Here is a 27,855-nt window from a genome sequence, read left to right as displayed (position 1 = left end):
ACAGATATAGCAGTAGCAGGAGGGTGGACAGCTGGTCTGACGCAGGTAGTAGAAGAGCCCGCTGGTCAGTCTGGAGGGTGGGCAGTTTGTCTGACCTGGGTAGGAGGGAAGCTCCTTAGGTGTCAGGCCATTATAAAACATTGTCTCAAGCATCATGTAATAGTTTTCTGCGATGTTGCTTTTATGTTGCTTTGCTTTTTCTTCTGACTTGAATTTCACATCAAACCACTCTGAATGACTCTAGATGGGTACATCTTAACAATTAGGTACTGGGTGTAATTAGCTTGGAAATGTAAAGGCTTAAATACAGTGGATGGGTACTATACACCAGTATAGTCTTCTCTCTGATTGGCTGAAAATCACTCCATATTTTTAAACAAAGGACAGTTTCCCGCCCCTATCATTTGGAAAACCAAATTTGGTTGAAAAGAATATCACCAATGGCCATTTAACTACATATTTGGCTGAGGATATTGTCAATGCTAAATTCAGGATTAATTCAAGAGCAATAGAGCACACATGGGTGTGTGTATTGCGAATATCATCACAGTGGAGTTGATCTGCTGCAACCACGATAACTCTCTATCTCTCGTGTTCTATCTCGTGTCCTTTAATGCCTCCATGTACTGTTTACCATGACTTTCACAAAAGAATTCACAAGTTTTCAGTCAGCCCTTGATATATGATGCTCCTATCCTCAGCCTGCAGTCTGCTCATCGTCACAAACATCATTTACGTGCCCAAGGTCCTGACCCTGAGTTTCTCAGGTGTTCCTTTCAGGCTCACTGATATTTTGACCTCTATGACAAGTTTATGCCCCTAAGAGGACGAAGTGTTTTGCCTGCCCAGTGGTTTAGGTATAATTAGGCCTCACAAACATGTACAGCTGTCCTGCACTCTGCAGCGTTGCTGTCAAACTTCTTAGCAGTCAGGGGGCCACTCTGCATAGGCCGAGTTGTCAGCACACCCCCAAATAGTGCAGTATATTCACAACCAGACCACTGTGAAAACAACTGAGTTTAGCTGATTTTCTTAGTATTGCTTTTAGAGGTATAAGATGAGCAGCTGGTTCCCATCTCCAACACTGCAAACAGTTCCGACATCCATCCCTCAAAGATGCTTTCCACAACCAAAACTCCTCCCAATACAACTAAAACACCAGTAATAATTACAGCGCAAGGAACAAATCTGCCTGTTCCGTCCCACACTGCAATCAGAAATCAGTCTGACTAACTGGAGATGCATTTGACCACCCAGTGTGAATACATGTGGCTAAATCTTATCAGGATACAACCCAGATACTAGTCACATTAAGTGACCAGGTGTAAACCAAGTCATGTTTAAATGTTTATCTCCAACCCTTCTTAATTTTCAATAGGGGTCAAAAAATTTTTTTTGAGCATTTCTATTAGTCAATTCATCATGAACTGTAACAATGTACGTCTCAACTGCAGGTTCACATCATGTCAAAACATGAAAAACTGCAAAATGGAGATTTTTAGTGTGACAGTTTAACAAATATTATGCTATATAATAACATTACAATTATGCTACATAACAACATAACATTTCTATATTATATATTCTACATTATAACATTTTATTCTATATAAAATACTTACAAATATATGTATGGATTTGAAAATCTATATTTTACATTCTATTATTTCACAATCAGAATATAATGATCTAGATTTATTTTTCCAGATTCATTTCCTACTGGTTATTTGAGCATTTTAAAATTATTTAATACATTTTTCTGCGACCGAAAGGGATTTTGCAAACATTATTGAACAAAATTAGGTTATTATTTTTACTTCTTTAAAGATTGTTGGTTCCAGATAGTATGTGTAAATACATGCAGAGAAGCTTCTAAACAGCAACTAGCTTTGACGTCTAACAGATTAGGTATAACTCCAAAATAAAAACAGCTTTGTCATGTCTCTGAAAATCTGTCCACATTTGGCTGTCCAAAGTAAGCTGAAAAGAAAGCTGAGACCACCCAATTAAGTCCTTATCACCTGAAATAACACCTGATAAAAATAAATGACTTACAGTAATGACTAGATAATGAACAAGGCGTTGTTCAATCTATCGGGGTTAAGCAAAGACGATAACAGTGTTAAGCAATGCTACTCCAGTGCAGCAGGTGGCAGTATTCCAGCTTTATTGTTGTCATCGAAATTATTAAAATGACTGAAAATTATGTTATAAAGTGGAGAGTGTGTCCATTCACATCGTCAGAATGGGTCTGTTTGCTATAGTGTGGGATGGTGTCCACTCTGAAGAAGAGGAATTACCCAGACAACCTATAACAGGATAACTCACATTCCTGCCGCTTAAGAATATGACATAGTTTGGATACTTTGCGCTGAATGCAGCAGCTTATAGATGACTTGTTTTTGTTTCTTTTTCAGTGTATCCCCAGGTTTTGATGGCATACAGGAGCAAAGCGTCTGTAACAAGATCATGGCCAAGCTCATTCAGAACTACAGTGCTATTTTCGAGCCGGACGGAGAAGGGGTGCAGCCCAAAAGCCAATCTGCTAACATCATCATGGTCAAAGTGGGTGCTGACACTTTGGTGCTAACCTTCTTCACTATGATTTACCACCACTCAGCTATGTTCCATACATTCTGTGCTTTTAATAAAACCAACATTTTGAGTATCTACAAACTTAAAATCGAGCAATCGTGTCACCACCAATTATGTTACGACTAGGGCACGACCCTGTCTAAATGTTTGCTGCTGATACTGATAACAATTTTAGATAAATAGACTGACTGAATCAGTTCTTTACTGAGAGCTATAACTGTCAGTTCTGAATGGTCACACTTTTTAAACTGAAATAAACCACATCTCTAGAGGATTTGCTATTCTCACACTAAAGGTGAGCTTTGGAAGCAGTTACATACATTTGTAATACTTACCAAGAGGGTGCAATTCAAAAACAAATACAACTAAAAATATATAAATATATAAATATATATCCAACAAACAATTAAAAGACCCACATTATCAGTTTCTCTGGTTTTACTATTTATAGACAGTGTGTTTCAGGGAAATTGACATTTGCTTTGTATTTCATAAACCATAGACAATATTTCCCATGAATTCCAAATAAAAATAAAAATATTTGCTATTTAGAGCATTTATTTGCAGAATGACACTGCTCAAATAATGCAAATGAATTATTATAATAATTATAATGCAACGTTATTATTCAGATTTAAACAATGCAGTACTAATATTTGAACTTTGAGAGCATTCAGAAATCACTATGGTGAAATAACCTTGACTGCCAATCACAGCTTTCCTGTCTTGGCAGGCTCTCCACTAGTCTTTCACATTGCTGTTGGGTGACTTTATGCCATTCATAGTCTGCAAATTCAGGTACCTCAGCTGTGTTTGGAGAAATGCCTGGAATTAAATGGCTGCCATACACGTAAAGATGCAAATTGAAGAGCTGTGTAAATATATAACATTCAAAAATGTTGCGGGGTTGAAGGTTCTGTGCTAAAATGGCTAATGCTAGCATCAACTAGTATCGCCCTAAACTGTGTTTCCTGTTTTCACATCAGATATTTATAAACTTGGCGCTATGCCAAATATTATTATGTAAAAATGTGTTAACTAAGATTTAGCTTGACAGGCTTGATCTGAAAGTAACATGTTTAATATACAGATAAAGGGGAAGATAATCTTTTTGAATACTTTGATTGATGCCAGTTCTTTTAAGTGGCATCAATCCTAATTAAGTTATCTCTGATATCTGATGTTGTTTGTCATCTACTAATATGAAATAACTGGTTTACAGTGGTGAATGTGCTGTGTGTGGTTTGGGTTTCTATAGTGTGTGTCTTTATATAGCTAGCTTTTTATAGCTAGTTTATAAACAGAGAAAGACGAGTGGTTCTCCGGTTCTCCCGCTGGTAAAACAGGATGTTTCAGTGAGAGTTTTATAAGGTTCAGATATTATGATCTGTTTTTTTATGCTCCACTGTAAAATAGCTCCACACTGCAGACTCACAACTCTTTTATTTACCTTCTGAGAATGTTGTGCTGCCGGCTGGGCAATAACGTCCATTAACAGCGCCTTAAGGACACCAGATTGTTCGAACTCGTCATTAAAACAAAGACTCTGAACTGGACTGGGATGGAAATAGCCAGAACCCCATCCATTAAAATGTTTAGTCACTGCTCATCTGAGAAATGCAAATGCCTTCCTCTGTCTCATGGGAATTGCTTACAGGAGACACTGTACATAGTGACGGTGTCGGCAGTGAGGCATGAAATATGTGCTCATCTCCTGCTGACGCAAACAAGGACCTGTTTGGGTAAACAGTATTAAGCAGAGCATTAAAGAGACAAAATCATAAACACTAATTTGTTCCCCCTTAGACACCTGGTGTGATGTAATGTTTAAATACATGGATTACAGTGTATTTAGTTATATGATTATATTAGATTACAGTACATTGATTGTATGCTTATGTTACATCTCTAATGTCTGTTTATATATCTCACTGGACCCAAATGTCCCTCTAGTTATGTAATAGACTTTGACATTGAGGTTGACATTGGCATTTTGCTGCGTAACCGTGGTGAAAACATGACAATTGTTATTCACCTCTCCCTTTTTTGCTCAGCATTAAAAAATCATGCATGGGAAACATGCTAATCTATGGAAACACTTCATCCGCTCGCCAGAGATTACCTTACACCTCCCAGGCTAAATAACCACAGATGGCCTTTGCCCCTGCTGGCACTTTTCCCCTGCCCTTACACGTGACTGGGACAGCATTGGGTTCTGATGTAGCACCTTCTCAATACTGCGGTTGCACTAATGAACCTTCTCTAAAGTCCTCTCCATCGACCCATTATAGCCACTGTGCTATAATTGCAGACTTACCAAACAGAAATTGATCTTCAGAGAGCTTACCAAACAGATATTGATCTTCAGAGAGCTTACCAAACAGATATTGATCTTATTAGCTACTATAATTTATGCAGCCAACAAATGCACAAGTTATGTAGTTCTGAGTAAGTGAAGAACTGAAGTGTGGGTCCACCTACAGCCCAGACCTTCGGGGTTTAAGGGGTCTGAAAGGTGACTCTACAAACCTGTGCTAGGTGCACTTTATTGTAATGGTCAGTCAGGGCAAGTGAACTCATCAAACTTCCTTTTGCTTACTGTCCAGGAGGCCCGCATGGATACGGCACATGAAGAGATGCCATCACACTCTCCCATTCCAAAAACACACGTTCCAGTTCCCAGAAAGAAGAAGGTACTTGTGTGTTTGTGTTTTTGTTTGTGTCAATGTGGGCTTGTTTTTATGGAAATAGTGTGTTACTATAACCTTTAGTGGTCTATCAAACTTTGTCTTTGAGTCTATGGTACATCAGTGCCCTTTATATTGCAATGCTCATCAATTCTCGTGCCACATCTCTCAGTTCCAGGCCTCTTAGAGAAGAATTGTGTCCTTTACAAGTAAAAGAGGAAAGAAAGTGCATTAACGCTGAGTCGGCACTATTCTGCACATTGCTGTGTGTCAAAAATCTGGGATAACCAGGGAACACTGATGCTTAGCTTTCTTTGGAAATACACAGCAAATTGCAGGTCATTATAACATCATTTAAGATGTAAAAGCACTGGAGAGTTGACTGGCGGGTGTCTCCAGCATGCTAACGCTTGTGATAACTTCCTACAGTCAAGCTTTGACCTCTTGGCCTCGATCCTGATCTTCGCCTTGCTCAGCACGTGACTGAAGGAGCTCCTTTCACACGTCTAGCCGGAGATGTTTTTATGCCCCCAACACTCGTGATGGAGAGTACAGAGAGTTTGTTATTGCGGACAGCAGGATGTGTGCTCTCGCCTTCAAAACATACAAATCCATTTAATAAAAAAAAGCTCAATGAGATGTAGATTTCATTATCAGGGCAAAACAGTGCTATCGGAAGCCAGGAGCGCTTACAGAATAAGATCATTATACTTAATGAGTACTGTTGATGGGAAAAATCAACCTTTCCTAGCACCCCTGCTGCTTCAAATTCCGCTCATTTCTAGAGGGATATAAAACCTCTCAGTGAACCGTGTTCTCCTGAGTGTTGGAGCTCCATCCTATACCTTTGGAACTAGTCATCCAATATCATTTACTAATGCTGTCATGTAGGGGTGGGTGATAGGAGGCTATTTTATCCAAATCACAGTGAATTTTGTTATTGTGATACAAGCAAGCATATTGCGGATATCGTCTGTGCTTTAACAGACTGTGACCAACTGATCGGTTCATTAGAGAGAGTGTAATTAGTGCTGTTTAATTAGATTTGCAGAATCATGAATATAAACCACTGTTCTCAGCATAAGAGAGTATTGAACAGCAGTTTTTAAGAACCTTTTGCTACTGATGCATTTTGTCTGCATGTCAGAATATCACGATAAATATCATGTATCATTAAATATCTTTTAAATATCATGATATAATATTTTTACCATATCGCCCACCCCTACTGTCATGGCTGAATGCAGTCAGAGCTTTCAGCAATGTCCCAACAACTAGTATAAAGCCTTCATGTAACAGTAGGGGAAAAACGTCCTATCTATACTCCTGATTTAAGAAGAAACGTTGGATAAGCAGGTGTCTCAAATCAAATCAAATTTTATTTGTCACATACATAGTAATACACAGTATAACTTGCAGTGAAATGCTTTTTTGACAGTCTGCCCACATCAAAGCTATTCAATAAGATCTAAATTTAAACTAAACCTTAACTTAATGAAATAAAGTGCAAAAGTGCACATTTTTTTTCAAATAAATAAAATAAAAGTTACATTTAAGTTAAATTTAAGTTAAAAAATAAAATATAAAAATATAGAAATATAGAAATATAAGAAGCAAAAAAAAAAAAACTACAAACTTCTGGATGGGTAGTCTGCCTGTTAATCAAGTACACAATGTTTTATTCAGCTTGAGGAGTCCACAAATGAGAAAGATCTTCAATACATCCTTAAAGCAAAAGGATCTACCCAACCCTGATGGATCCTTTGTTGTGAGCGATAAAGACAGTTGTCTCGATGTATGAGACGTGTACGTGCTCAGCACCACATGGCCGGGCAGCTGGAGATGGGCTAGGCTTCATGTTTGTGTAGATTCACTGTTGAACCCCTATGAACTGTGGCCTTCTAGAATGACTTAACATGATCTTCTCGTAGCAGCCACTGTGCTGCTGCTGATTCCTGGCATTTTGTTTAAAAAAAAAAAAACAGTGTTGAGAATTCTGCTGTTGTTCAATGTTTCAATGTTTCTGCAAAGAAACATTGTTTCTTTCAATGTCCAGAGGTGTCAAGTAACGAAGTATTTGTTACCTTACTTAAGTAGAAGTTTTGGTTATCTAAACTTTAGATAATTACTAAAGTAATTATTTATTTTTCAGCCGAAGTTTTACTTCTACTTCTTACATTTTCACACAATTATCTGAACTTTCTACTCCTTACATTTTAAAAACAGCCTTGGTTCTCCTATTTCATTTCCCTGTTGTTTTCGTTCCGGCTCGTCATCCTTCCAAAACAAAAACAAAAAAACAACCCTATCCAGATAAATTGTTCCATCCGGAAAGTGTGAATTTGATTGTGGTTGGATGAAAAGTATAAACATACACCATTCTGACTCCCTATTGGTTTGTAAGTGATCCATCACACCTGCACACGTCACGTCACTCTCCAGCAAGCACACAGCAGACGACTGAGACAGAGACTCAAGAGAGTGAAACGTCCCGACATTTACATTCCAATAAAGCTTATTGATCACACGCCTCTGAAGTTTGACTTTTTGCACCATTACAATACGTATAGACAACAGCTCCTCATATTTTCCTCCATGAAGCTCATGTTAATGCTCAGTAGAGCACAGAGACGCTCCTTTAATAGAGCTGATATTACTGAAATGCTTCATTTTCAATGGGCAGATCTGCAGCTGAAACAGGAGCCTAGTGCAGCCCAACATTTTTCAACATCAACATTTTAATAGAGCATTCTCCTCATTATGGCTTTTAGAGAAATGTGTTTTTGGGAAGGTGGGGTAGTGCACTATAGACCCCTGTGGCGTGGCCTAAGCTTTCGGCCTTTGTTTTCCTTACATTACTTAAACATTTCTACTTGAAGTTGTTCTGAAACCAGTACTTTTACACTTTTACTGGAGTAAAAAGCTTAAGTTGATACTTCAACTTCTATAGAATTTTTTTAAACCCTAGTATCTCCACTTCTATCTGAGTAATGAATGGGAATACTTTTGACATCTTTGCAAATTTGACTTGTAGTCGCAGCTACCTCTCACTCTAACGGGAAATGTAACCTGTAGCCAAGTCTGTGGAGATAAGGTCCAATCCACTGAGCAGTTTTATTGGCTTATAGATCTCTTAATAATCATGGACTGATCGTTTACTGTTCCGTCAAGGCCACGCGGAGCAGTGAGGGAGAAGACAAAGACTCGCCACGAGAAAAAGAGTTGAACCTCGAGAACCCTGTGGCCACGCCAAGAAAAAAGAAGGTAACCGGACGCTATTCTGATCATTTCTTCTGACTGTATTATCTTCCTACCTCTTCAGCACATTGCAGAAGTCTCCTGGCTTTGCTTTAGCTCTGCTCTAGCCAGTGAGAGCTTGTCTTGTTTATTTACCCCTCCCACCTTTCTTTTATCTAGCTTTTATCATCACATGACTTTGTTTTGATGCTGTACTCAAAATCTGCTAGCTCATTACCTCCTCAACCACTTTTCCACTTCCTGGAGCTCTGAGGTCAATGAGGTCTTGGTAGACACCAGCTTATGCAATGTTTTCGTATAAGGTCTGAAATCCGAAACTTCGAAAACTGTTTGCTTACACTGGTGGTGTTCAGCGCTTCTTGCTGAGCCAGCCCAGATAAGGGCCGCAGGAAAGCGCGGCGATACCTGATGGCCAGCGTAGTGGGCGCGATTGGGAAATGCTGATGGAAAAAAAAATCAAGAGATGAGGGTGAAAAATAAGCCCGGCTCCAGCTGAGGAGATGTTTGCCATCACTAAAGGGGACTTTGAAATCATTCAGCTTAACACGTAGCATGACTGGAACTGGCTTCCTTGGATTACACTTTATTTTAGGTTACTCACACAAGAGAGAATTCGTACTTTTGGGTTAGAGTTCAGTATTTGTCTTGGCTGGGCAGGCTTGGGTATTTAAGATGATGCTCTGTTTTTTTTGTGTATGTAGTGTATGAATCTTACAAACTACAGGCTTACAGTTAAGTGCTCATAATTGGATAACAGTCACTGTCTGGAACTTCACTGTTATCGTTTTGCTTATGGGCTGCTTAAGACTTTTACTAGTTTCCTTGTGCCAGTTTTTTCCTGCTATATCCTCAGTCCATTTCTTCAGAACTTTCACAGCTTTCACAGCTAATAATATGCTGGCAGCTTTTTCAGCTGTGAACAAGGAAATTGTCAGAATCAGAAATACTTTATTGACCCCAGGAGGGAAATTACAGGACATCATGCCAGATTTCCTTTTTTAATAATTAGCTATGGATTACTCATTTACAGTTCCAATGGGACACACAACTGTCTTTATTGACATATTGAAACATGTCGACATTTGATTTCCATTTTATTAATATTACTAAACACATAAAAACTGAAGAAATGTCTTTTAAAATCATTTACAAACTGTAATTAATAGAAATGCTGGTGCAGAACATCAGCTGCAGATGACTAGAACATCATTAGCGAAGATTCTGCAGGAGTCTCTCTTATTTAAACCTCAGGCATTTAGTTTGGTTTTCTTTTGGTTGATCCATAGAGCTCTCTGAGGCCTTCAGAAAGGTGTAGATGAGTCTAGGAAGATCTCAGAACAATTAGAAATCAGCCATTCCACTGTCCGCTAAATCATTTACAAGTAAAACAACTGTTAGACCAACATGGCCATATCAGGCCATGCAAGCCTAGCAAGTTCAGTCCAACAGCAGACCACAAGATGCGCAAAGATGTCTCCCACAATCCTAAAATGTCATCACGGGACCTACAACATCTACCTTCAGAAAGAGACCAAACCAGTCTGGTTTTCATGGGAGGTGTGAAAGGAGGAAGCCCTTGCTGTCAAAAAAAGACAGGTTTTCATGTGGTGACTTCGTTTTGCACACGACTGCACAATGTGTGCTTACACAGTGTCTGCATTCAAATTAGCTGGTTAGAAATAGAAAGAAAGGAAGGTGAAATGTTGCAGAACTAGATATGGTGAGCAAGGAGGACAGCCTTACTGTTAAAAAACATCAGGGGAACTCTAAAGTTCACCAGAGAACATCTTGAGTCTTGATCTGATAGTGTTTTTCACAGCTCAGCTTGCTTGCTCACACTGGTTTGGTCTCTTTCTGAGGGTAGATGCTGTACTTTGACATCAGCTGTGGTAAGAGCTACCTGCAGGGTCCTGTTTTTACATTTTAGGATGGTTGGAGACTTAGTCCTTTCGGTTGTATGCAAAGGTCGTATGTCCAAAAGTTTCAATGTGTTGCAAAAGAGGTTTCCATACATGGGGTATTCAATGTTTTTCACTTGACCGTAGAAATAAATAACAGAATGATACGAAATGAAGACTCCTGGCATGATCAGATCATGAATGTCTACAGGTTCTACCCACCCAATCATCTCTACATCACTGCTTATTTGTGTACTCGCCCAAAATATTTTTAGACTGGCCCAATTCATGGGGAACTGGACTCACAAACGTGTCCTGACACAATGTTGTGGCACTCATGTGGTTCTCAGGAACCTTGAACAGCCATTCATGCATGTAAGAGGATTTCAGTACAACTCTCCTTTCTCTCAATTGCCAAAACTGACCAAATCTATAATAGGCTCCTGTTTTTCTGCTTGGTTGTATCAGAAAACTCACAGGACATTGCTGACACGTCACCTGCTTTATCTTTATTGTTTTTATTGTTTTCAAAAGGAAATAAATGGATAAAAGATTTAATGCCATAGCAGTTGTATCTTAGCATTTCCCTAACCTTGATTCTGGCGTGAACTACTGTGTAATTCAGGGGAATGGCGCCATCAAGGTCGTAATTTAATGTTATTAATGTTATTTACTGATCGGTCAAAGCCGAAAGGCCAGAGCCAAGCAAAAGTGACTTGTTTTTAACACGACTATTTATTGTAAAAGGGTCAAAGTTCTTAGTGCCTCTCTTCAGCTTTATACTGATTCCTTTCCTGATGTGTTTTCTCAGAAGCTTCTAGTGGGTGGTGGGTGTTTATAGGAAGCCTGTAGGAACTATAAAAGATGCTAAGCTGTTGGTGAAGCTCTACAACTCATTTTCTCATGTTAGAGGAAAGAAGCAAGTAGCCATGAGTGGAGGCGTGTGTGTGAATGGGCCCAGCTTTGCTCTCGCTCTGAATACAGATGTTTGTGGAGTTCAGGTGAGCCATGTGGGGGGTTAACTGATAGAACCTCAGGAATTAGAAGCGGGATGGTTGTGAAAGTATGATCTGTCAAATAGTATAGATGCTTTATGTAGAGTAAGTAAAGGACAGTATGACTGTAATGTTGTCTAGGAGCTGGGATTGAAACTGCTCATCTTTAATGTGACGTTTCAGTCGTTGTAAACACAAAACCCTTGACAGCACTTCCTTAGTGAGTGTTTTTGTGTAAGTGCATTATGGAGTAATAGGTCAGTGGTGAGTTTGCTGTGTTTGGTTGTGGTTCTGTAGTATTTAAGGCCTCCGTTATGAGTGTGAATTCCTAGATAAGGCCAGTCTGCTGCAAAATGCTGATAAATCTGATAAACGACAGAGTTATCTGATTGCTTTTATTAGCACATATTGAGACAAGCTGAAAGCTAATATTTGGCCTTTCACCTTTCTGATAATGATACTGATATTGAAATCTCGAGTATCGGCCAATACCGATACTGATCTGATATTGTTTAAAAACCACTATGGTTAAAAATTAACTTTATTTACCACAAGCATCTAAAAAATGTATCTATCATGCTCAAACACTCTACTACCCCACCTGAAGCTAACAGACATTACACAGTGCATGTAGCTATTTCAGACTGGATTTCTCACAGGATCAGATCAAATTTGTTTGTTTTCTGCTGATATTGGCCCAATACTAAAATCCATCAATACTAATATGCCAACTCTAGTTACTATGCTTGATATACGGTCATGTGGGAAAATTGTGGACACCCCATGGAAATCTTTGTGTTGTTGTTTTTTTTCTTTTAACATATTTAAACATGTGGACATAGTGGAGGGTGATATGGTAAAAATATTATATGACAATATTTTCACAATACACAATATTTATTGTGATACACAAAATGCATAAATAGCGACAGATTTTTAAAAACTACAAAGTCAAGTACTCTCCCGTACTGAGCACAGTGATTATTATTCTACATGTGCTGCTCTTCATTCAATTAAACAAGACTAATTACACTGTAATGAAACTTTCAAAAAAGTTCTTCATATTTCAAAATAATATTTTGAAAGAAATATAACCAAACAATTACAACTATTAAATGTAATTAACAGAAATGACATTTTAGGATCTTTGGAGACTTTGTTTTTTGGTTGTATTCAAAGGTTGAATGTCTAAAAGTTTCAATATGTTGAAAAAGAGGTTTCTAAACAACTATTAAATGTAATTAACAGAAATGCAATTCTGAGGAAAAGAATTAGGACACTTAGGACACCCATTTATCACTACTTAGACATTTGTTACTACTACTAAAAAGTGTCAAATTAGAATCCGCTGCAGAACATCAGCTGCAGATGATCAGAAAATGGTTAGAGAGGATTCTGGAGGAGCCTGTCTTATTTAAACCTTCCACATTTTGATGGTTTTCTCTTGATTGGCAAATGGAGTGAGTGTTATTAACCTGGCCAGATCCAAAAGCTCTCAGAGGCCTTCAGAAAAAAGGCTGTAGATGTAGATGAGTCTAGGAAGGGGTTTAAAAACATCTCACAGCAATTAGAAATCAGTCGTTCAACTGTCCGCAAACTTCTTTACATGTGGAGAACATGGCCAGGTCTTGCCATTCTAGCAAGTCCAGCCCAAGAGCAGACCTCAAGATGCATACAGATGTCTCCAACAATCCATACAGGTAGCTCTTGCCACAGCTGATGTCAAAGTTCAGCATTTACCATCAGAAAGAGACCAAACAAGGTTTTCATGGGGTGTCCTAATATTTTTTTACATGACTGTGCATCGTGTGCTCAAACAGTGGATGTATTTTTTTATTATCCGGTTAGAAATTTAGAGAGTAACTGTGTGTGTGTGCAGGCGGTAGGTGAAATGTTGCGTAACTAGATGTGGTGCAGCTGCCTTAGAACAAGAATAGATTTTTTCATATCCATTCAGTCTGAAATCACCTCCAAGCTCCACTGACCTGCATTAAAAATCACCCACTTTTTTACTTGTTGGTCAATTTGCTAAAGCTTTTTGGGCTCAACCCAGTAAAACAAAGATTTTTTGTGTGGTGATTGCATCATTAACACATTAGCACATCAATATCCACTGTCTACTGCTTTACAATGAGGTAAGCCGCCCCGGAGCAGCCATAATCGATAAAATGCCTGTACAGCTGTATGCTGTTAAAGGCCTTACTTACTCCGTATAAATTGCTTGACTGTGATTATGACCTTGCCTTGTGTCGTCTGAGTTTCAAAAGGCATCTTCTTGAAAAGGTTTCTTCTTAATTCCAGATTTCTGGAATTTTCTTTCGTATCCTGTGGCCATTGAAAGCCTAATGCTTTGTAATTGGCTCCTGCACCATTAATCAATGGTCTAAATTCAGGCTGGAAAGATGCAGTTGGCACGTTAGACGGCCAAGCAGCTGCAGTGTTCAAGAGGAGGCCAACATCACTTGCTCTTCATTATTAATGCTTGTAATTTAAGAGAAAGCTGTGCAGACCGTTTTAATTACTTCCAGTAGGTGTTGGGGAACTAGCATTAGCATTGCAGACTAGGCTCCATGCATTTCCACTTCTCAGCGAGGCGATGAGGAGAGCCGAGTTCGACTTTGCCCTCGTCCGCGTTCGATTTTTCACTTTTTCTACGGTCTCTGGTGCTCGCCAGCTGCAGCCTGTATCGGTTAGCAGGGTAAGAAAAAAGGCAAGTTAAGCCTTTTTATCTTCTGCTTCCTCTTTCTTCTTCTTCTGCCGTGTGCCACTTCCTTCCTGTTAAGGAATCCTGGAGCGTGTGGCCTGCAGTAACATGAGTGAAGGGCACGGCATCTGATAGCAGTGGCAGTGCCCAGACTGCTCACATTTACTCTTGGCATTCATTAAATGCCTGTTTGTAAGTGCCTCTCTCTCTCTTTCTCTCTCTCCTACTCTCTCTCTCTCAGGTGAAGAAGGCGAAGGCAAGAGAAATGCTCAGGTCAGTTCCTCAGCCCTCTCAATCGTCAGGACTTCCTCACTCCAGGCCTTTACCCCAACCCCCAGACCGGAGCTTTAGCCCCGGGGCCCAGTCACCAATCCACACACAGGATAAGAGCATCAGCCCTCTGCTCGAGAGCATGGACCTGACCCCTCATGACGCAAGCCCCGCCAGAAGCATGGAGACTGTGAACAGGTAGGTCACATACACATACACAAACACTACCCACCCTCCTTGTGGCCATTTGGCCTTTCTCCTGAACACAGTCTATACAAACCTATTCCAGCCCTGTTCCAGCTAGATTCGTTTAATGTAATGTTAAAGAATTTTTGCTGCAATTGAAGTGATTTTAATCTGGTATGAATTTGCAGCATTTATATATATATATATATATATATATATATATATATATATATATATATATATATATATATACAGTCTGAAAAATTGTGTCCTGGATGAATGTCCAGGCTGTGACCTTTCAATCTTGGCATTCTGTGAGGATCCCTTACCCCAAGAATTAGCCCCCTTGCTTTTATGTGTTGAACTGCAGGCCAAATCCACCTAAAGTAGTACTTTGTGAATAACGAGTAGGCCAGGTTACTTGTTAATTTGTGAACGTAGCATTTCAATTGCGGACGTTTTGGGAAACACACTAAATAACGAACATTCTTAAGAACTAGTTAACAAAGTGCTTATTGCTACGAAGCTTTTGTGAAGCTCGCTCCATTTCCTTTTTCTTGGGAAATAAACAACGTAAAAAACAACGTATCTCCAATATTTTTCACTTTTTGACACAATGTGTATCTGACAGTTATTATTTTACATTTTGTCAAAATTTTGCAAGGAATAGACCAATAGAAATCCTCCAAAATGGCTTGAAATAAATTCTTTTCTACATGAAAAAATAAATATGCCATTTTGGAGATGCAAGATTTTTTAATGACGACGACGATATAATTAGTTTAGCACCGTTTATTTGTTTTGTAGTTTTATTTTACATTGTTCTGTTCTTAAAATAATTAAATAATTTTTATTATGTCAGAAATGTATTGATTTATTTTAAACCTCTGAAAAGATGATTGTTTTCACACGCCTGAGTAGAAATCGTACACTGAAGGAAAGCCAGCTGTTTTTTCCTCTTTTAGGCACTGCCTGTTTGTAGACTGAATTAGTTTTTATTACTTTTATTACCTGCAATTGCTCTCTTATCATTAGTGCAGTGGTCCATAAACAGCAGAGTGTTTATTACCATGAGAGAGGCCAAAGTTCAACACAGCCCCATTTGTCCAGTTCATGGAAGGGCAATAAAATCAGTAAAGAGCAGCCCAGTTCGACCGCAGGCGTTCCACTCATGAGTTCGTCACAGTGTAAAAATGCTTAGGCTGGGAGCTCAGAATCAGCTCTCCCTCTGCATCTTCAGCTCTGTATGGTTATGTGGAGAAATTTACTGGGTTAGTATGACCCTCTTTTACTCACCTTCCTCAGATAGTGCTGACAAGTATGCAGGGCATCCAGCTGCCAGTTAACTTTTAAGAGGTACTGTGGCTAGTGGCATACCATCGACGCCCAGATTCCAGGCACACTTATTATAAGCGGCTGAAAGCTGATCTGCCGTGGAGATCAGGTGTCTCCTGAAATAGCAGCGCTGAGGCAGTGGAGCTTGTTGTTGGGGCGAAGTTTTTCTCGGTGAGAGTGGAAGTGTTAGCGTTAGCCCCTTTTCTACTTTCATATCTACACTAATAGATTAAAAAATGATGTATTGTGCAAAAATGATTCATTAGTTAATGGTCATCCCGTGTTGTTGTGCTTTGAGATGAATTTTGAATGGACTTCACACCAAAACATTACGATCAATACAAGCTGGCCATTTGCTGCTCTGGCCTTGCAGTAGCCTGTGATGTTTAGTCACCTGACACCAACCTGATCCACTGGCAGCTATAGCAATTCAATATGAATTGTTGACAGACATGGTGTACGATATTATTTAGTAGAGTATTAGAGTATGTAAGCTGAGCAAATGAACCGAGTAGACACACCACACTCTTGAAGCGGTTAGCCAGTCAGCTTTAAACATGGAAGCAGCCTCAGCTTTATCCCATTTAGCTCCTAGGAATTAACCCATACGTCCCTTTTTTGATCCCTGTTACTTTAATGACTGTTGAAAGGTTTAGGCACCTTTGACAATTAGAACGAAAAGCTGTTTATATGGGCAGTAAGTGTTTAATTACTCAGTAAAACACTGATATTAGAATAAATACTAGCCACATATATAAAAAGTTCATGGGTTCATTCAAACATCTCCAAAGCTCTCCTCATGCAGTCTAGTATTATTTATTGTCATCATCCAACACCTGGTTTGGAAAATCAGTACTTAATGATGTTGAATTGGTCACATCCAAGCCTTGGTCTTGAAAACTAGCTCACAAGATCTGGACTACTTTCTTTAACATGAGGAATTATTGTTCCTTTTACTGTATTTATGTGCAATGTGCAATCTAGAGTTTCTAGAAGTTCTAAAATAGTGAGCTTAGGTGCCTAAAACCCACCCACCTGCACGTTATGTCATTTATATAAATCTAATACATTTAAATATGTAATTCTTATCATATAAGAACTATTTTAAAGGAAGAATTGAAAAATTAGACTGGCAAGCAAGAAGATATTCCAGCACACATTGCATAAATGTAGTTGTGTAATGGGGCAAAGCAGTTAGAGGTTCTTGCAATAGCACACTTTGTAAGCACTTTTAAGATCAGTGCTGTCTTTAGGTTGCTTGGTGCTGTTGATGCTTTGAACATAGACAGAGTTTCTCTAGATAGTTTCACTGTATTGAGTTGTAACCTTACTTTAGTGATATTTCCTTATGCTGCATAAATCTTATCAAATACATCACATTTTAAACACTACTCTGAGTCTTTCCTAGAATTCCCATCTCAGGCATGTTTGATATGGTTTGAGAAGCGAGGAGGGGCATGCGGTCTGTCCCGACGAGCAACTAGACTCCCCCTGTCTAGTCCAGTACTGACTGGATAACACAGACTTGCCTTAATCCTCAGGTAGATAGAGTTGCACGTGCCCCCTGACCTTTACCTAGAGGTCTCCATGATCCTGGGCTTCCCCCCTGTTGGTAAAGCTGACATCTAACCGCTGTGCTTCTCTGGTTGTGGCCTAACACTCATGATGCAGACACTGTTGCCCCATATGTTGTCTCAATTTGCTCGCCGGTGGTGTATGTGTATGAGTGTCTTGGAAGTTCAAAGTAATCAGACACCCATCAAATAAGTCTGGATTCCCTGAAATAGACCCTCGCCTCCCATGTGCTTCAGCTGAAGTAGACGACTTGGAAGCTTGCTCTCACTTTCTGTAGGTATGTGTGGATGTCATGTCAGCAGTGGGTCAGCTCTCTACCGGTCCAAACCGGGTCTGGACGAGCACACCAAACACCTTAGCAGGCTCTTCATCTTACCTACTAAATAGGTACCCACATGTCCATGTTAAAGGCTTGAATTCACTAGTCTGCGTATCTCGTGATGGTGCTGATTAAGATTAGATTAGATTAGATTAGAGCAACAATATGTAGCATTTTGTAGCATTGTGATGCTACACTGACTGTAGTAGGGAGAATAGTGCTGCTGTTGTTGCTACCCAAGGCTTGACACAGTGCTACTCCACCCAGTCTCCTTAATGCCCCATTACTCCACCCAGTCTCCTTAAGGCCCAATTACTCCACCCAGTCTGCTCAATGCCCCATTACTCCACCCAGTCTCCTTAACACCCCATTACTCCACCCAGTCTCCACAATGCCCCATTAGTCCACCCAGTCTCCTCAATGCCCCATTACTCCACCCAGTCTCTTCAATGCCCCATTAGCCCACCCAGTCTCCTCAATGCCCTATTAGTCCACCCAGTCTCCTCAATGCCCCATTACTCCACCCAGTCTCTTCAATGCCCCATTAGCCCACCCAGTCTCCTCAATGCCCTATTAGTCCACCCAGTCTCCTCAATGCCCCATTACTCCACCCAGTCTCTTCAATGCCCCATTAGCCCACCCAGTCTCCTCAATGCCCTATTAGTCCACCCAGTCTCCTCAATGCCCCATTACTCCACCCAGTCTCTTCAATGCCCCATTAGCCCACCCAGTCTCCTCAATGCCCTATTAGTCCACCCAGTCTCTTCAATACCCTATTAGTCCACCCAGTCTCCTCAATGCCCCATTAGCCCACACAGTCTCCGTAACGCCCCATTACTCCACCCAGTCTCTTCAATGCCCTATTACTCCACTCCATCTCAATGCTCCATTACTACACCGTGTCTACTCAACACCCTATTACTCCACCCCCTCTCCTTAATGCCCCATTACAGTTAACTTTGGTGAAATAACCAGGATAACGTCTATGAGAGCTGTGTAACGCTGCGTAACCTGAGATATATTTACGTAAGATTAAGCTCCCTGTCTCCACTGCACCAGCTAACAGATGCATGTGCTGGCCAACATCGCTTAACATCACTGATAAGGGGAAAGAGCGCCATCTCCCTACCCGGAGAGAGCACGGCCAATTGTGCTCTCTCAGACTCAGGCTGCCGATGGCAAAGTCATATGGCTTGGGAATCGAACTTGTGACCCCCGGGGCCATAGTGGTAGTGCATTAAACCACTGAACCGTTCTCAGCCCAAGGCTATAATAACTATAATAAAATACTTTACAGCACAATATTATTCCTGCTTAAAAACAAAAAGATACATGGTTGAAAATGTGGAAAGGATTCACACCTTTGAATCAAGTATATGCAGGGCATCTCTTTAGTGCCTCTGCAGTTCCTGATCTGGCTACTGTTCAACCTTCCTGTAGCATACTGCCAATCTATTAGTGTAAGGAGCTGTAAGGAGTGATCTGCAGTACAGTGTATGATATGGTCTGAACACCTGTCGGTTTATATTTGGCAATAATACTGACATGCTGCCCTTGTGGCAGTGATATTTGATAGCTCTGATGCCTTTTGAAACTGTTCCAGTGTAATTCGGGTGATATCGATAAAATTCAATATCACACTATTTTCCAAATATATCCCAGTATCACTGTATCAAATGATATATAAGTGTGTTAATGATTAAATAAACTTAGTGGCTTCTCTGGTGGCCCAGGCTTTCTGAGTATTGCTGCTCTGTTAAACGGATGGCTACCATGCATTGTTACAGTCAGACTTCAGTTGGTTTTAGATTACAAACAACTGGCATGATGTTCTCCTGCAGGATTTTCTGTTAGAGAATGAAATTGATGGTTCCATCAGTTATACCAAGTCGCCCAGGCCCTTCCAATAAATCCATTCAACCACTGTAAGTTGCACCCATCGTATTGCTTATAGAATAGGACTCTCTGGAGCGGGTAAACATGAACCTATTGGCACCATGCCTAATTCCAAGCATGGGCTAGAGGGGTATAAAGCCTCCGAGCATTAAGCTGTGGAGCAGTGGAAGAACTGTGTTCTCTGGAATGACGGATGATGCTCCATCCAATATTTTTGGGATCAGTTGGGAAGTTGGGCTGTTGTTGCTACATACAATCAGATCCTCACATCAATGCTCCTCCAAAATCTAGTAGAAAGCCTTCTTCCCTGGACATTAGAGACAGTTACTCCAACAAAAACAGGAGAAACTTTTTGTAATGCCCTTGGTTTCGGAAGAAACAATGAAAGAGCAGGCGTCTCAATACTTTTGTCCATATAATGCACATTGTTTCAGTTGGACTGTTGTGTTGTGATATTTCCGTCTCTTAATATACAGAATATATCACATTTCAAAAGTTGTGGTCCAAAAAGAAAAGAAGATAACTGGGCTGAAATTAAAATTTTATATAAAGCTACTACATGTGGCTTAAACATGCTTCGCATGGTAATCCGCTGTCATACCGACTACAGGCTCGCAGGAGGGGGCAAGATAAACAGCACATCCCTCTCATAAAGCCCAGAGTTGCTTTAGTTAATGGAAAGTGATTATGTAACCATTGTGGTACTGAGAAATCCAATGAAAGAGGCCAGGCTTAGAAAGCTGGTGGTGTGCTGCTACTATCATTCCCACACCCATCTCCCATACATCCCTATGCGTGGGAATATGAAGCCGTGCTTACATCATGTCCCTCTAGATCTTCTAGATCCTCTAGACCTCCTCTAGAGCTTTTTCCAGTCTCAGTTCTCTTTCCCTGCTGTGCCTACCCTCGATTCAACTCGGTGCTCAATCGTCTTTAAGTTCTTTCAGGTTTATTTAAATGTGTTAGAGGAAGGAAAACACTAAACTATGAACCTTCACTGTCACACATGGTTCACAAGTGGTTCTTCTGTGGCATCGCTTAAAGACCAATTCAGAGAAATGTTATTTTTAGTGTACAAGAGTATGAATTGTCCCTAAGTGGTAGACATTGTAATTCTATTCAGCAAAAAATAAAATAGTTTGGAAAAACAATAACATGCATTGTGAGCCCAGTAAAGTGCCCTGAGACTTCTCCTATATGTACCTCAGGCACTGAGAGCTGTTTTGTTTGCTGTGGGCAGATACTCTTTTTTAGCCGAGCCTTCGTCTGGCCAATATAACTGCTGCCATTGTTAAAGCATGTCTTCCAGCAGCATATTTTTGAGACATTACCAACATTTATGCCTGGTTTTAAGAAGTTGAGAAAATTCCATGCCAGACTGCCCTTTGCTACTCGCTCAAACTTTAGTAAATGGGTTGTATTCTGTATTCGGCTGTATGTTTTGTGCCATGAATTGAATGTATTGTCCAATCGGTTATGGCAAGTTCCCAGGCCCTAAAGCAGCAAAGCACACCCACAGATTCGGTACCATTCTCTCTCTCAAATGCATGTCTAGAAAGGAGAGAATGCATCTTGCATACACTATACTCGTTTGAGTGCCACTGATCCTGCCTTGATATCCTTTATTAAACCTAATAGAAACCTAATAGAACTGTGTTTAACACTTTCACAAGAGAGTTGTGGTTGTTTGAGGGAGGTCTTTTGGCAGTGCGAGCAGTGGGGAGATCTAGAATGTGAACATTACTCAGCAACTCAGCAACTTAAAGGATCTGCTGCTAACGTCTTGATGCCTCCTTCAGAGGTCCTGTGGAGTCAATGCTTCGAATGGTCAGATCTGTTGTGGTGGCATAATAGGTTCCACTCAATATTAGGCAGGTGTATTTTGGTGTTGCTCTCAGACCTGATCACTCTGTTAAGGCTCCAGGTATTAAAACACTTCCTCACACACATCCTCTCCTGTCTACACACACACACACACACACACACACAGGGAGGATAACACATAAGGATAAAGTTCTTACTGCTATGACTTGTAGAGAGAAACCCGCATTGACGTATGGCTTGGTTTGAGTCCACTATGCATACGTTAGAGTGGTCTGCTTGCGCATGAGAGGGGCTAACCAGGAAGATTAGCCGGGCTTATCTCCCAAGCATATCAGTGAAACACGACAAGGCCTTGTAGTGGAAATATGTCACATATATATATATGTCTTGGCATTAATAACCAAATAGTAAGGCTGCACCTTAAATGAAAAAATGAAGAGTCTGGCATCACATTCCTGACATATTTCCACTACAAGGCCTTGTCGTGTTTCACTGATATGCTTGGCAGATAAGCCCGGCTAATCTTCCTGGTTAGCCCCTCTCATGCGCAAGCAGACCACTCTAAATATATATATATATAACATAAATATACAGGACTTTGTAGCATCATTTCCAGTAAAAATGGACTTTAATTACAAGGTTTTAATTACTCTTTTAGAAGATATCAATTCATTTTGTCAATGGCTATGGATACTGATTAGATTAGATGTAAGATCTAATAAAGGCAAGGAAAATTACTGAAAATTGGTGTTCAAGACCACCAGAACTACCCCCATCAAATACAGCAGTTGATCATTTGATCAGTTCAAACTGATAAAGCGGCTGCTGAACACGGAACAATGACCAGACCTCAACATCATTGAATGTGTTAAATTGAATCATTCATTTTTATATTTTTCATACTTAATATATACTTTTGTATATTGACAGAAGTATTGGGACACCTGCTCATTCATTGTGTCTTCTGAAATCAAGGGAATGCAAAAGCATTTATCCTGCTTTTGCTGTCAATTTGCTGTCTGGATTTAATTGCATTCAGGAGCAAGAGCATTTCAGAGGTCAGGATGTTGGATGATGACCACCACTCCACCTCATCCCCAACACATCCCAAAAATATTGGATGTAGCGCCATCCATCATTTCATTTCAGAGGCACAGCATTACACAGTTCCTCCACTGCAGGGGGATTTATACCCCTCTAGCCCACGCCTGGCATTAGGCAGCATGGTGCCAGTAGGTTCATGTTTATCTGCTCCAGAGTCCTATTCTATTGACAGTACTTCTCTACAGGGACTAGACAAGCTGTGTGTGTGCATCTGCACATCTGTGCCAGCAACAGGTGCAACTTAAAGTACCTGAGTGCATTTAGTAGAAGGGGTGTCCACATTTGGACAGTTGTCTCTTTCACTTTTCATAACTTATCGATTTTTACGTGAGCAAAGCTTTGTTCAAGGACGCCATTGTTCCCTCACTAAGGTAGTAGGTAAGCAGGATTTTGGTTTTGTAATTCACAGCAGTACACACATGAGTTTAATACCCTGGCCAGACTGTAACACCACCTAGGAACTCTGCCGAAGTGGAAAACTATTCGTCTGAAACATTGAGACATTGGCCTCAGAATGCAGAAGCGTTGTGCAATTTCCCGTACGCTTAGTACCTTAATACCCAAGGGATTTCAGAATAGGACGTACACATGTTATTGTAGATTGGGGAAAAAATGGTGTTATGCCATTTTGTGGGTGGGACCTCCAGCCCTCTACACACACACACACACACACACACACACATACACGAATGCATTCATAAATGCTGTAGCACGGGGAGTCATGTGGTGAGCCTTTTGAAGTTGCTTGAACCTTGGCCCTCTTTTTCATTCCTGTGTGAACAGGACCTAAATCCTCAGTGTTCAGCAGCTGAAGCACAGTGCATCCAGTTTGTTCTCCTCCACCCCTACGTGAAGGCGTAGCACGTAGCACGTACTGCTGAATGTTGCGTGCCAAGCGACTTACTGACTGGGCCATGACAATAGAGCACACTTATATTGTTGTTTTTTTTTTTTTTTTAACAGGCCAGTCTGTCTCGACTGACTCCAATTTAGTCCCGACCACTGAACGCGTGCTGGGAAGCCGATTCTGGGCTGTTGTGTCACAGTGACACCTCAGCAACATGGTGTTAAGTGTCTTTTTCCAGGGCCTGGCAGACAGTGGTGGATAGGGTCAGGACAAGAGCCTCAGAACATGTAGTTCTGTAGTTCTAATAGGCTGATCTGCCACATTGTGGTTTTGGAGTCAAACTAACAGCCTTCATTGCTGGTCAGTAGCCACAACCACACATTTAACCCTTTATACTGCAGGTTTTTTGTATTCAGTTTATCTAACTAAAGCTATGTCGTCCTTCTGCGGTCGGCACAGTGGCCAAATTAGGGTCAATAAAAGGAAAAAATGTACGCATGAAGAATCTCATTCGGATTGGAAGATTTGTGTTTACCACAGAGCGTCAGAGCAGTGATGTTCGGAAACCACGTTCATTTTAGTCATTCAGAAATCCAGCTTAGACCAGCTTAGAGTTGCCGATGCTGGCATGATGCCAACTACAACAGAATGATTCACGACTTCAGACTGTACTGCCCTTTTTCAGGCTTTTAAAATAAGCTTAGAATATCCGAAACTTTAAATATTTCTCAAATTCAGTGGAAAAAGGCACAAATCAGAAAAAGGAAAATGTCCCTTTGAATATTTACAGCTACTTCTGTAACCATTTGCATCATGATTCAGCCCAGTTATCCTAAATGTGCCATGTTGTCTAAAGAACAGCGCTAGAGAGTAACACAGTAACACAGTCTGTCCCAACACTGCTTTAATACAGATATATTTAGGATTCATGAATTGTAAAGTCTCATTGTGTGCACATGCTCGCACAGTGACCACCAAGACCATATCATTGCAGACCATAAATAATGTACTGTAATAATGCAATCATTTTTTATATATTTAAATATACACAGATATTTTACAAGGATGATCTCACAGCTTGTTAGCATATAGTATAATAAAGTTATATTGTTAGAAAAGTGCTATTTATAATAACACTTCTAAAATTTGAATATATTTTAAATTAAATTATTAAATTAGAGTGTAGTTTTTGAGCTGAGTGAAGTGAGGACACGCATATAGGTTTTTAGAGTTTAGAGTTTGAGGCAGTCATGGCTTAAAGGTTACAGAAGCTGGAAGCTGGAACCAGAAAGTACCCGGATCAATGGCCTGGACCTGCAGTAAGTGCCTGGACGGGCAGGATGTGGGGGTATGGGGAGTAAGGGAACAGCACTTTCTGTGCTTTCTAGAAATAAAAAAACCTCCTGATGTATCAAATATGATACAAAATAAAAGTCATATATGCAAAATGTCTTTGTTTTTTATTATTTGGTCCGAATTTAGGCTTCAAAAGGTTACAACAATAGAAGATCCAAAAACAGAGCATGTGTGTGGACTGAAACACCCTGACTGTTTAATGATGCTGACTTTACATCTACAGTCTTAAACAAACACTGTAGTGTTGACCGAATCGCAGCGTGGCACATATAAATAGCAGAGGAGTGAATGAAATACTGAGGATCTTGCTGTGTGTTAAGCAGAGTGGCTGTGCTTTATCATTGCATAATTCATCATGTGTTTTTGGTGGAGCTCCACAGCGAGCTGCACGGCTCTCTCTGGCTATAGTAATTACTGGAGACAAGCTGCACAAAGGCACTGCACTGGGGCACTAGGCACTCATTGTTCACCAGACAAAAGCCACTCGGAGACTCTCGGGCCCATGTGCTCCAGAACATTGTTGTGCATCGTCTAGCAAATGCTGAGTCCCATTATGTCATGCCGTTGCATGATCCTAACCCTTGTTTATGTTTGTCGTCCCGTTTGCAGCTCCCAAGAGGACGAGAGGCCAATATCTCCTTTCTACGTGAGGTAAACTACCACTACTTTATCTGCCACGCTCACTTCATGTCTCACCTTTTTCATCCCTTTTTGCTGGTCTCACTGTTTTTATGTTTCATTGTGCACTTTTTCTCTCATTTCTCACTCTCTCACTTGCTGCCAGTTCTTTCAGTCAAAAGTTTTAGAACACCCCCAATTTTGTTTCAGTCCACTGGCTGAGTGGCCCAGGCAAGCCTGCTTTTCTTAATTTACCATCTTAGCAATGACTTTCTTACTGCCACTCCACCTGCAGTCAAACCTGCAGCTCTGGGCCTTCTCTCTTTACAGCTGAAACTGAGACTTCAGTCCGGTGTTAAGCTGAGCTACAAGGTGTTGTCATGTGAGCCACCTCTCACCCAAGCAGCTGTTGACTCTCAGAAACTTGTCTTCTGACGCTGTTGGTGGATTTGAGTGCGTCAGAGCTCTTCCCGTACCAGACCTCTTCAGTGTTCTCCAGTTTCCAAGAGACTTCTGATGGTGTAGGAAACTGTGCTCACCACACTCTGGCTTTATCTGGAACTTCTCTAAAGGAAACTGTTAAGAGTTAGAATGCTCAGTCTGTCTTTCAGTCTCTGAGAGTAACACAGAGCAACACTGCTTTTATACAGACATATTTAGGATTTGTAAATTGTAATGTGACTATTTTTGATGATTAGTTTCCATTCATTGCTACAGACCTTTTTCGTTCAAGCTGGATGAAATCACATAGCTGAGCATGAGACTGTTTAGCTCACATGAACTTTACACCAGTTTCATCCTCTCTACAGTAATACTTAACATCTTCACATTAGTCATAGTTCATCACAGTCTCACTCTATCTGAACATATATTTTACTATAATTGTTAATTATTTGTGTCCATTTTTATGATTGGTTTACTTCCATTGCTACAGACCTTTTTCTGCAATCTACAGTATTTATTTCCCCTCAAAAGCCCTTGAAGTTTTCTATTTCAGGTCATTAACTGGACCTGAACTGCCTAAATGTCAGTAAAGGCTGGAAAAGTGGGGCGGGGTGTGTGTCTGTTCTAAAATGTTTGACCAGTGGAGTATGTGAATGAAATGAAACAGCAGGTCATTTTACACTGTTTCAGTGCATTCACTCGTCAGGCAGCCAGGGATGAACTTGGCACATGAAACCTTTGTGTCTACTGTTTTAATTCCTCCAAGCGCACGTGGTGTCATTACAGTGCAACCACTGAAGTGGTTATTGCTCTTTATTAAGCGCCATAAACAATAGCAGTAACCAGCAGTAAAGGAAGATGGAGGATAGTGGAAAATTATAATAATGGTAACAATAATAATAATAATAATAATAATAACAATAATAATAAAGACAATTAGTACCCTTCTTCCACTGGAAGCTTTGTCTCCCAGTTTGTTTGACTGGAAAACAAAGCTAGACTTGATAAATATTGGATGAAGGCCGTGTGGTAAAACATCACGTCAGCTCAAACTTGCTCTGAGGAGCATTAGCACGTTTCAGAAGCTAGCAATCTCAGTGGGAATTTCATCATTTCCCGAGTGTGGTGATTCACTGGCTTGCACCAGCTCTGTTCCTCTACAGCACTTTGGTAGATGACCCTTCGCACGTTTCACTATTTACAACCCTGCTGTGTTTACCTAACACAAAACACGTGGGACGCACTTTCACTGTTTATCACCCCCCCCCCCCCCCCTTCTCTTCTCCAAGCCTCCTGTAGACCACAACAACACAATCCAGCGCTCTCTGCTTCAGCTGACGGTACAGCTTAGAGGAGGAGGGGGTGTTCCAGTTAATGTCTTTTTCTCAACACAGACTGAGGTCTGAGACGCAGATCTCAGATCAGCGTAAGCCAGCCAGAGCTGATGGTGTGTGTCTCACACTCTGAGAATGTGGACAGTGTGCGCTTAGCTTTTACCGATACGCAATGGCTAGTGCTCCGCTCCTTGTACTTCCTCTTCTGTTCTCCTCCACTAGTAGCCTCCACCACAGAGGCTGCCAATGTTTAGTCGCATACACACTCTGGGAGTGGTCAGATATGCTGCTTGAGAAATTATCATTTACTAATTCTTTTATTTTTAATAATTCACATGTCTGTGGACAGACACCCCTTCTAATTTAATTGTACCTATCGCTGATACAGACGTGCAGGTGCACACACACACACAGCTTGTCTAGTCACTGTAGAAAAAACTATTGCCAATAGAACAGGACTCTCTGGAGCAGACAAATGTGAACCTATTGGCATCATGCCTAATGCCAGGCATGGGCTAGAGGGGTATAAAGCCCCCCAGCACTGATTGAGCTGTGGAACAGTGAAACTGATGCTCCATCCAATACTTTAAGGGTGAGTTGGGGAGTTGGG

At 40.5% G+C, this 27,855-nt stretch overlaps 1 protein-coding gene across 1 annotated transcript in view; it reads left to right on the top strand.

Moving 5' to 3' along the window:
• The window catches only part of fam13a (family with sequence similarity 13 member A), an 80,487-nt gene that overhangs the window by 10,431 nt on the left and 42,201 nt on the right, over window positions 1-27,855 (top strand). Inside the window, exons 4-8 of the mRNA XM_072678520.1 lie at window positions 2,418-2,565; window positions 5,202-5,288; window positions 8,454-8,546; window positions 14,379-14,605; window positions 25,459-25,500. Of these exons, the coding sequence (XP_072534621.1) occupies window positions 2,418-2,565; window positions 5,202-5,288; window positions 8,454-8,546; window positions 14,379-14,605; window positions 25,459-25,500 (597 nt within the window). The remainder of the gene's footprint in view (window positions 1-2,417; window positions 2,566-5,201; window positions 5,289-8,453; window positions 8,547-14,378; window positions 14,606-25,458; window positions 25,501-27,855) is intronic.

This window comes from Salminus brasiliensis, chromosome 4 (genome assembly GCF_030463535.1).
Source record: "Salminus brasiliensis chromosome 4, fSalBra1.hap2, whole genome shotgun sequence".
Classification (NCBI taxonomy): Eukaryota; Metazoa; Chordata; class Actinopteri; order Characiformes; family Bryconidae; genus Salminus; species Salminus brasiliensis.
Note: the sequence above shows the minus strand (reverse complement) of the source record. Positions and strands in the feature narration are given on the sequence as shown.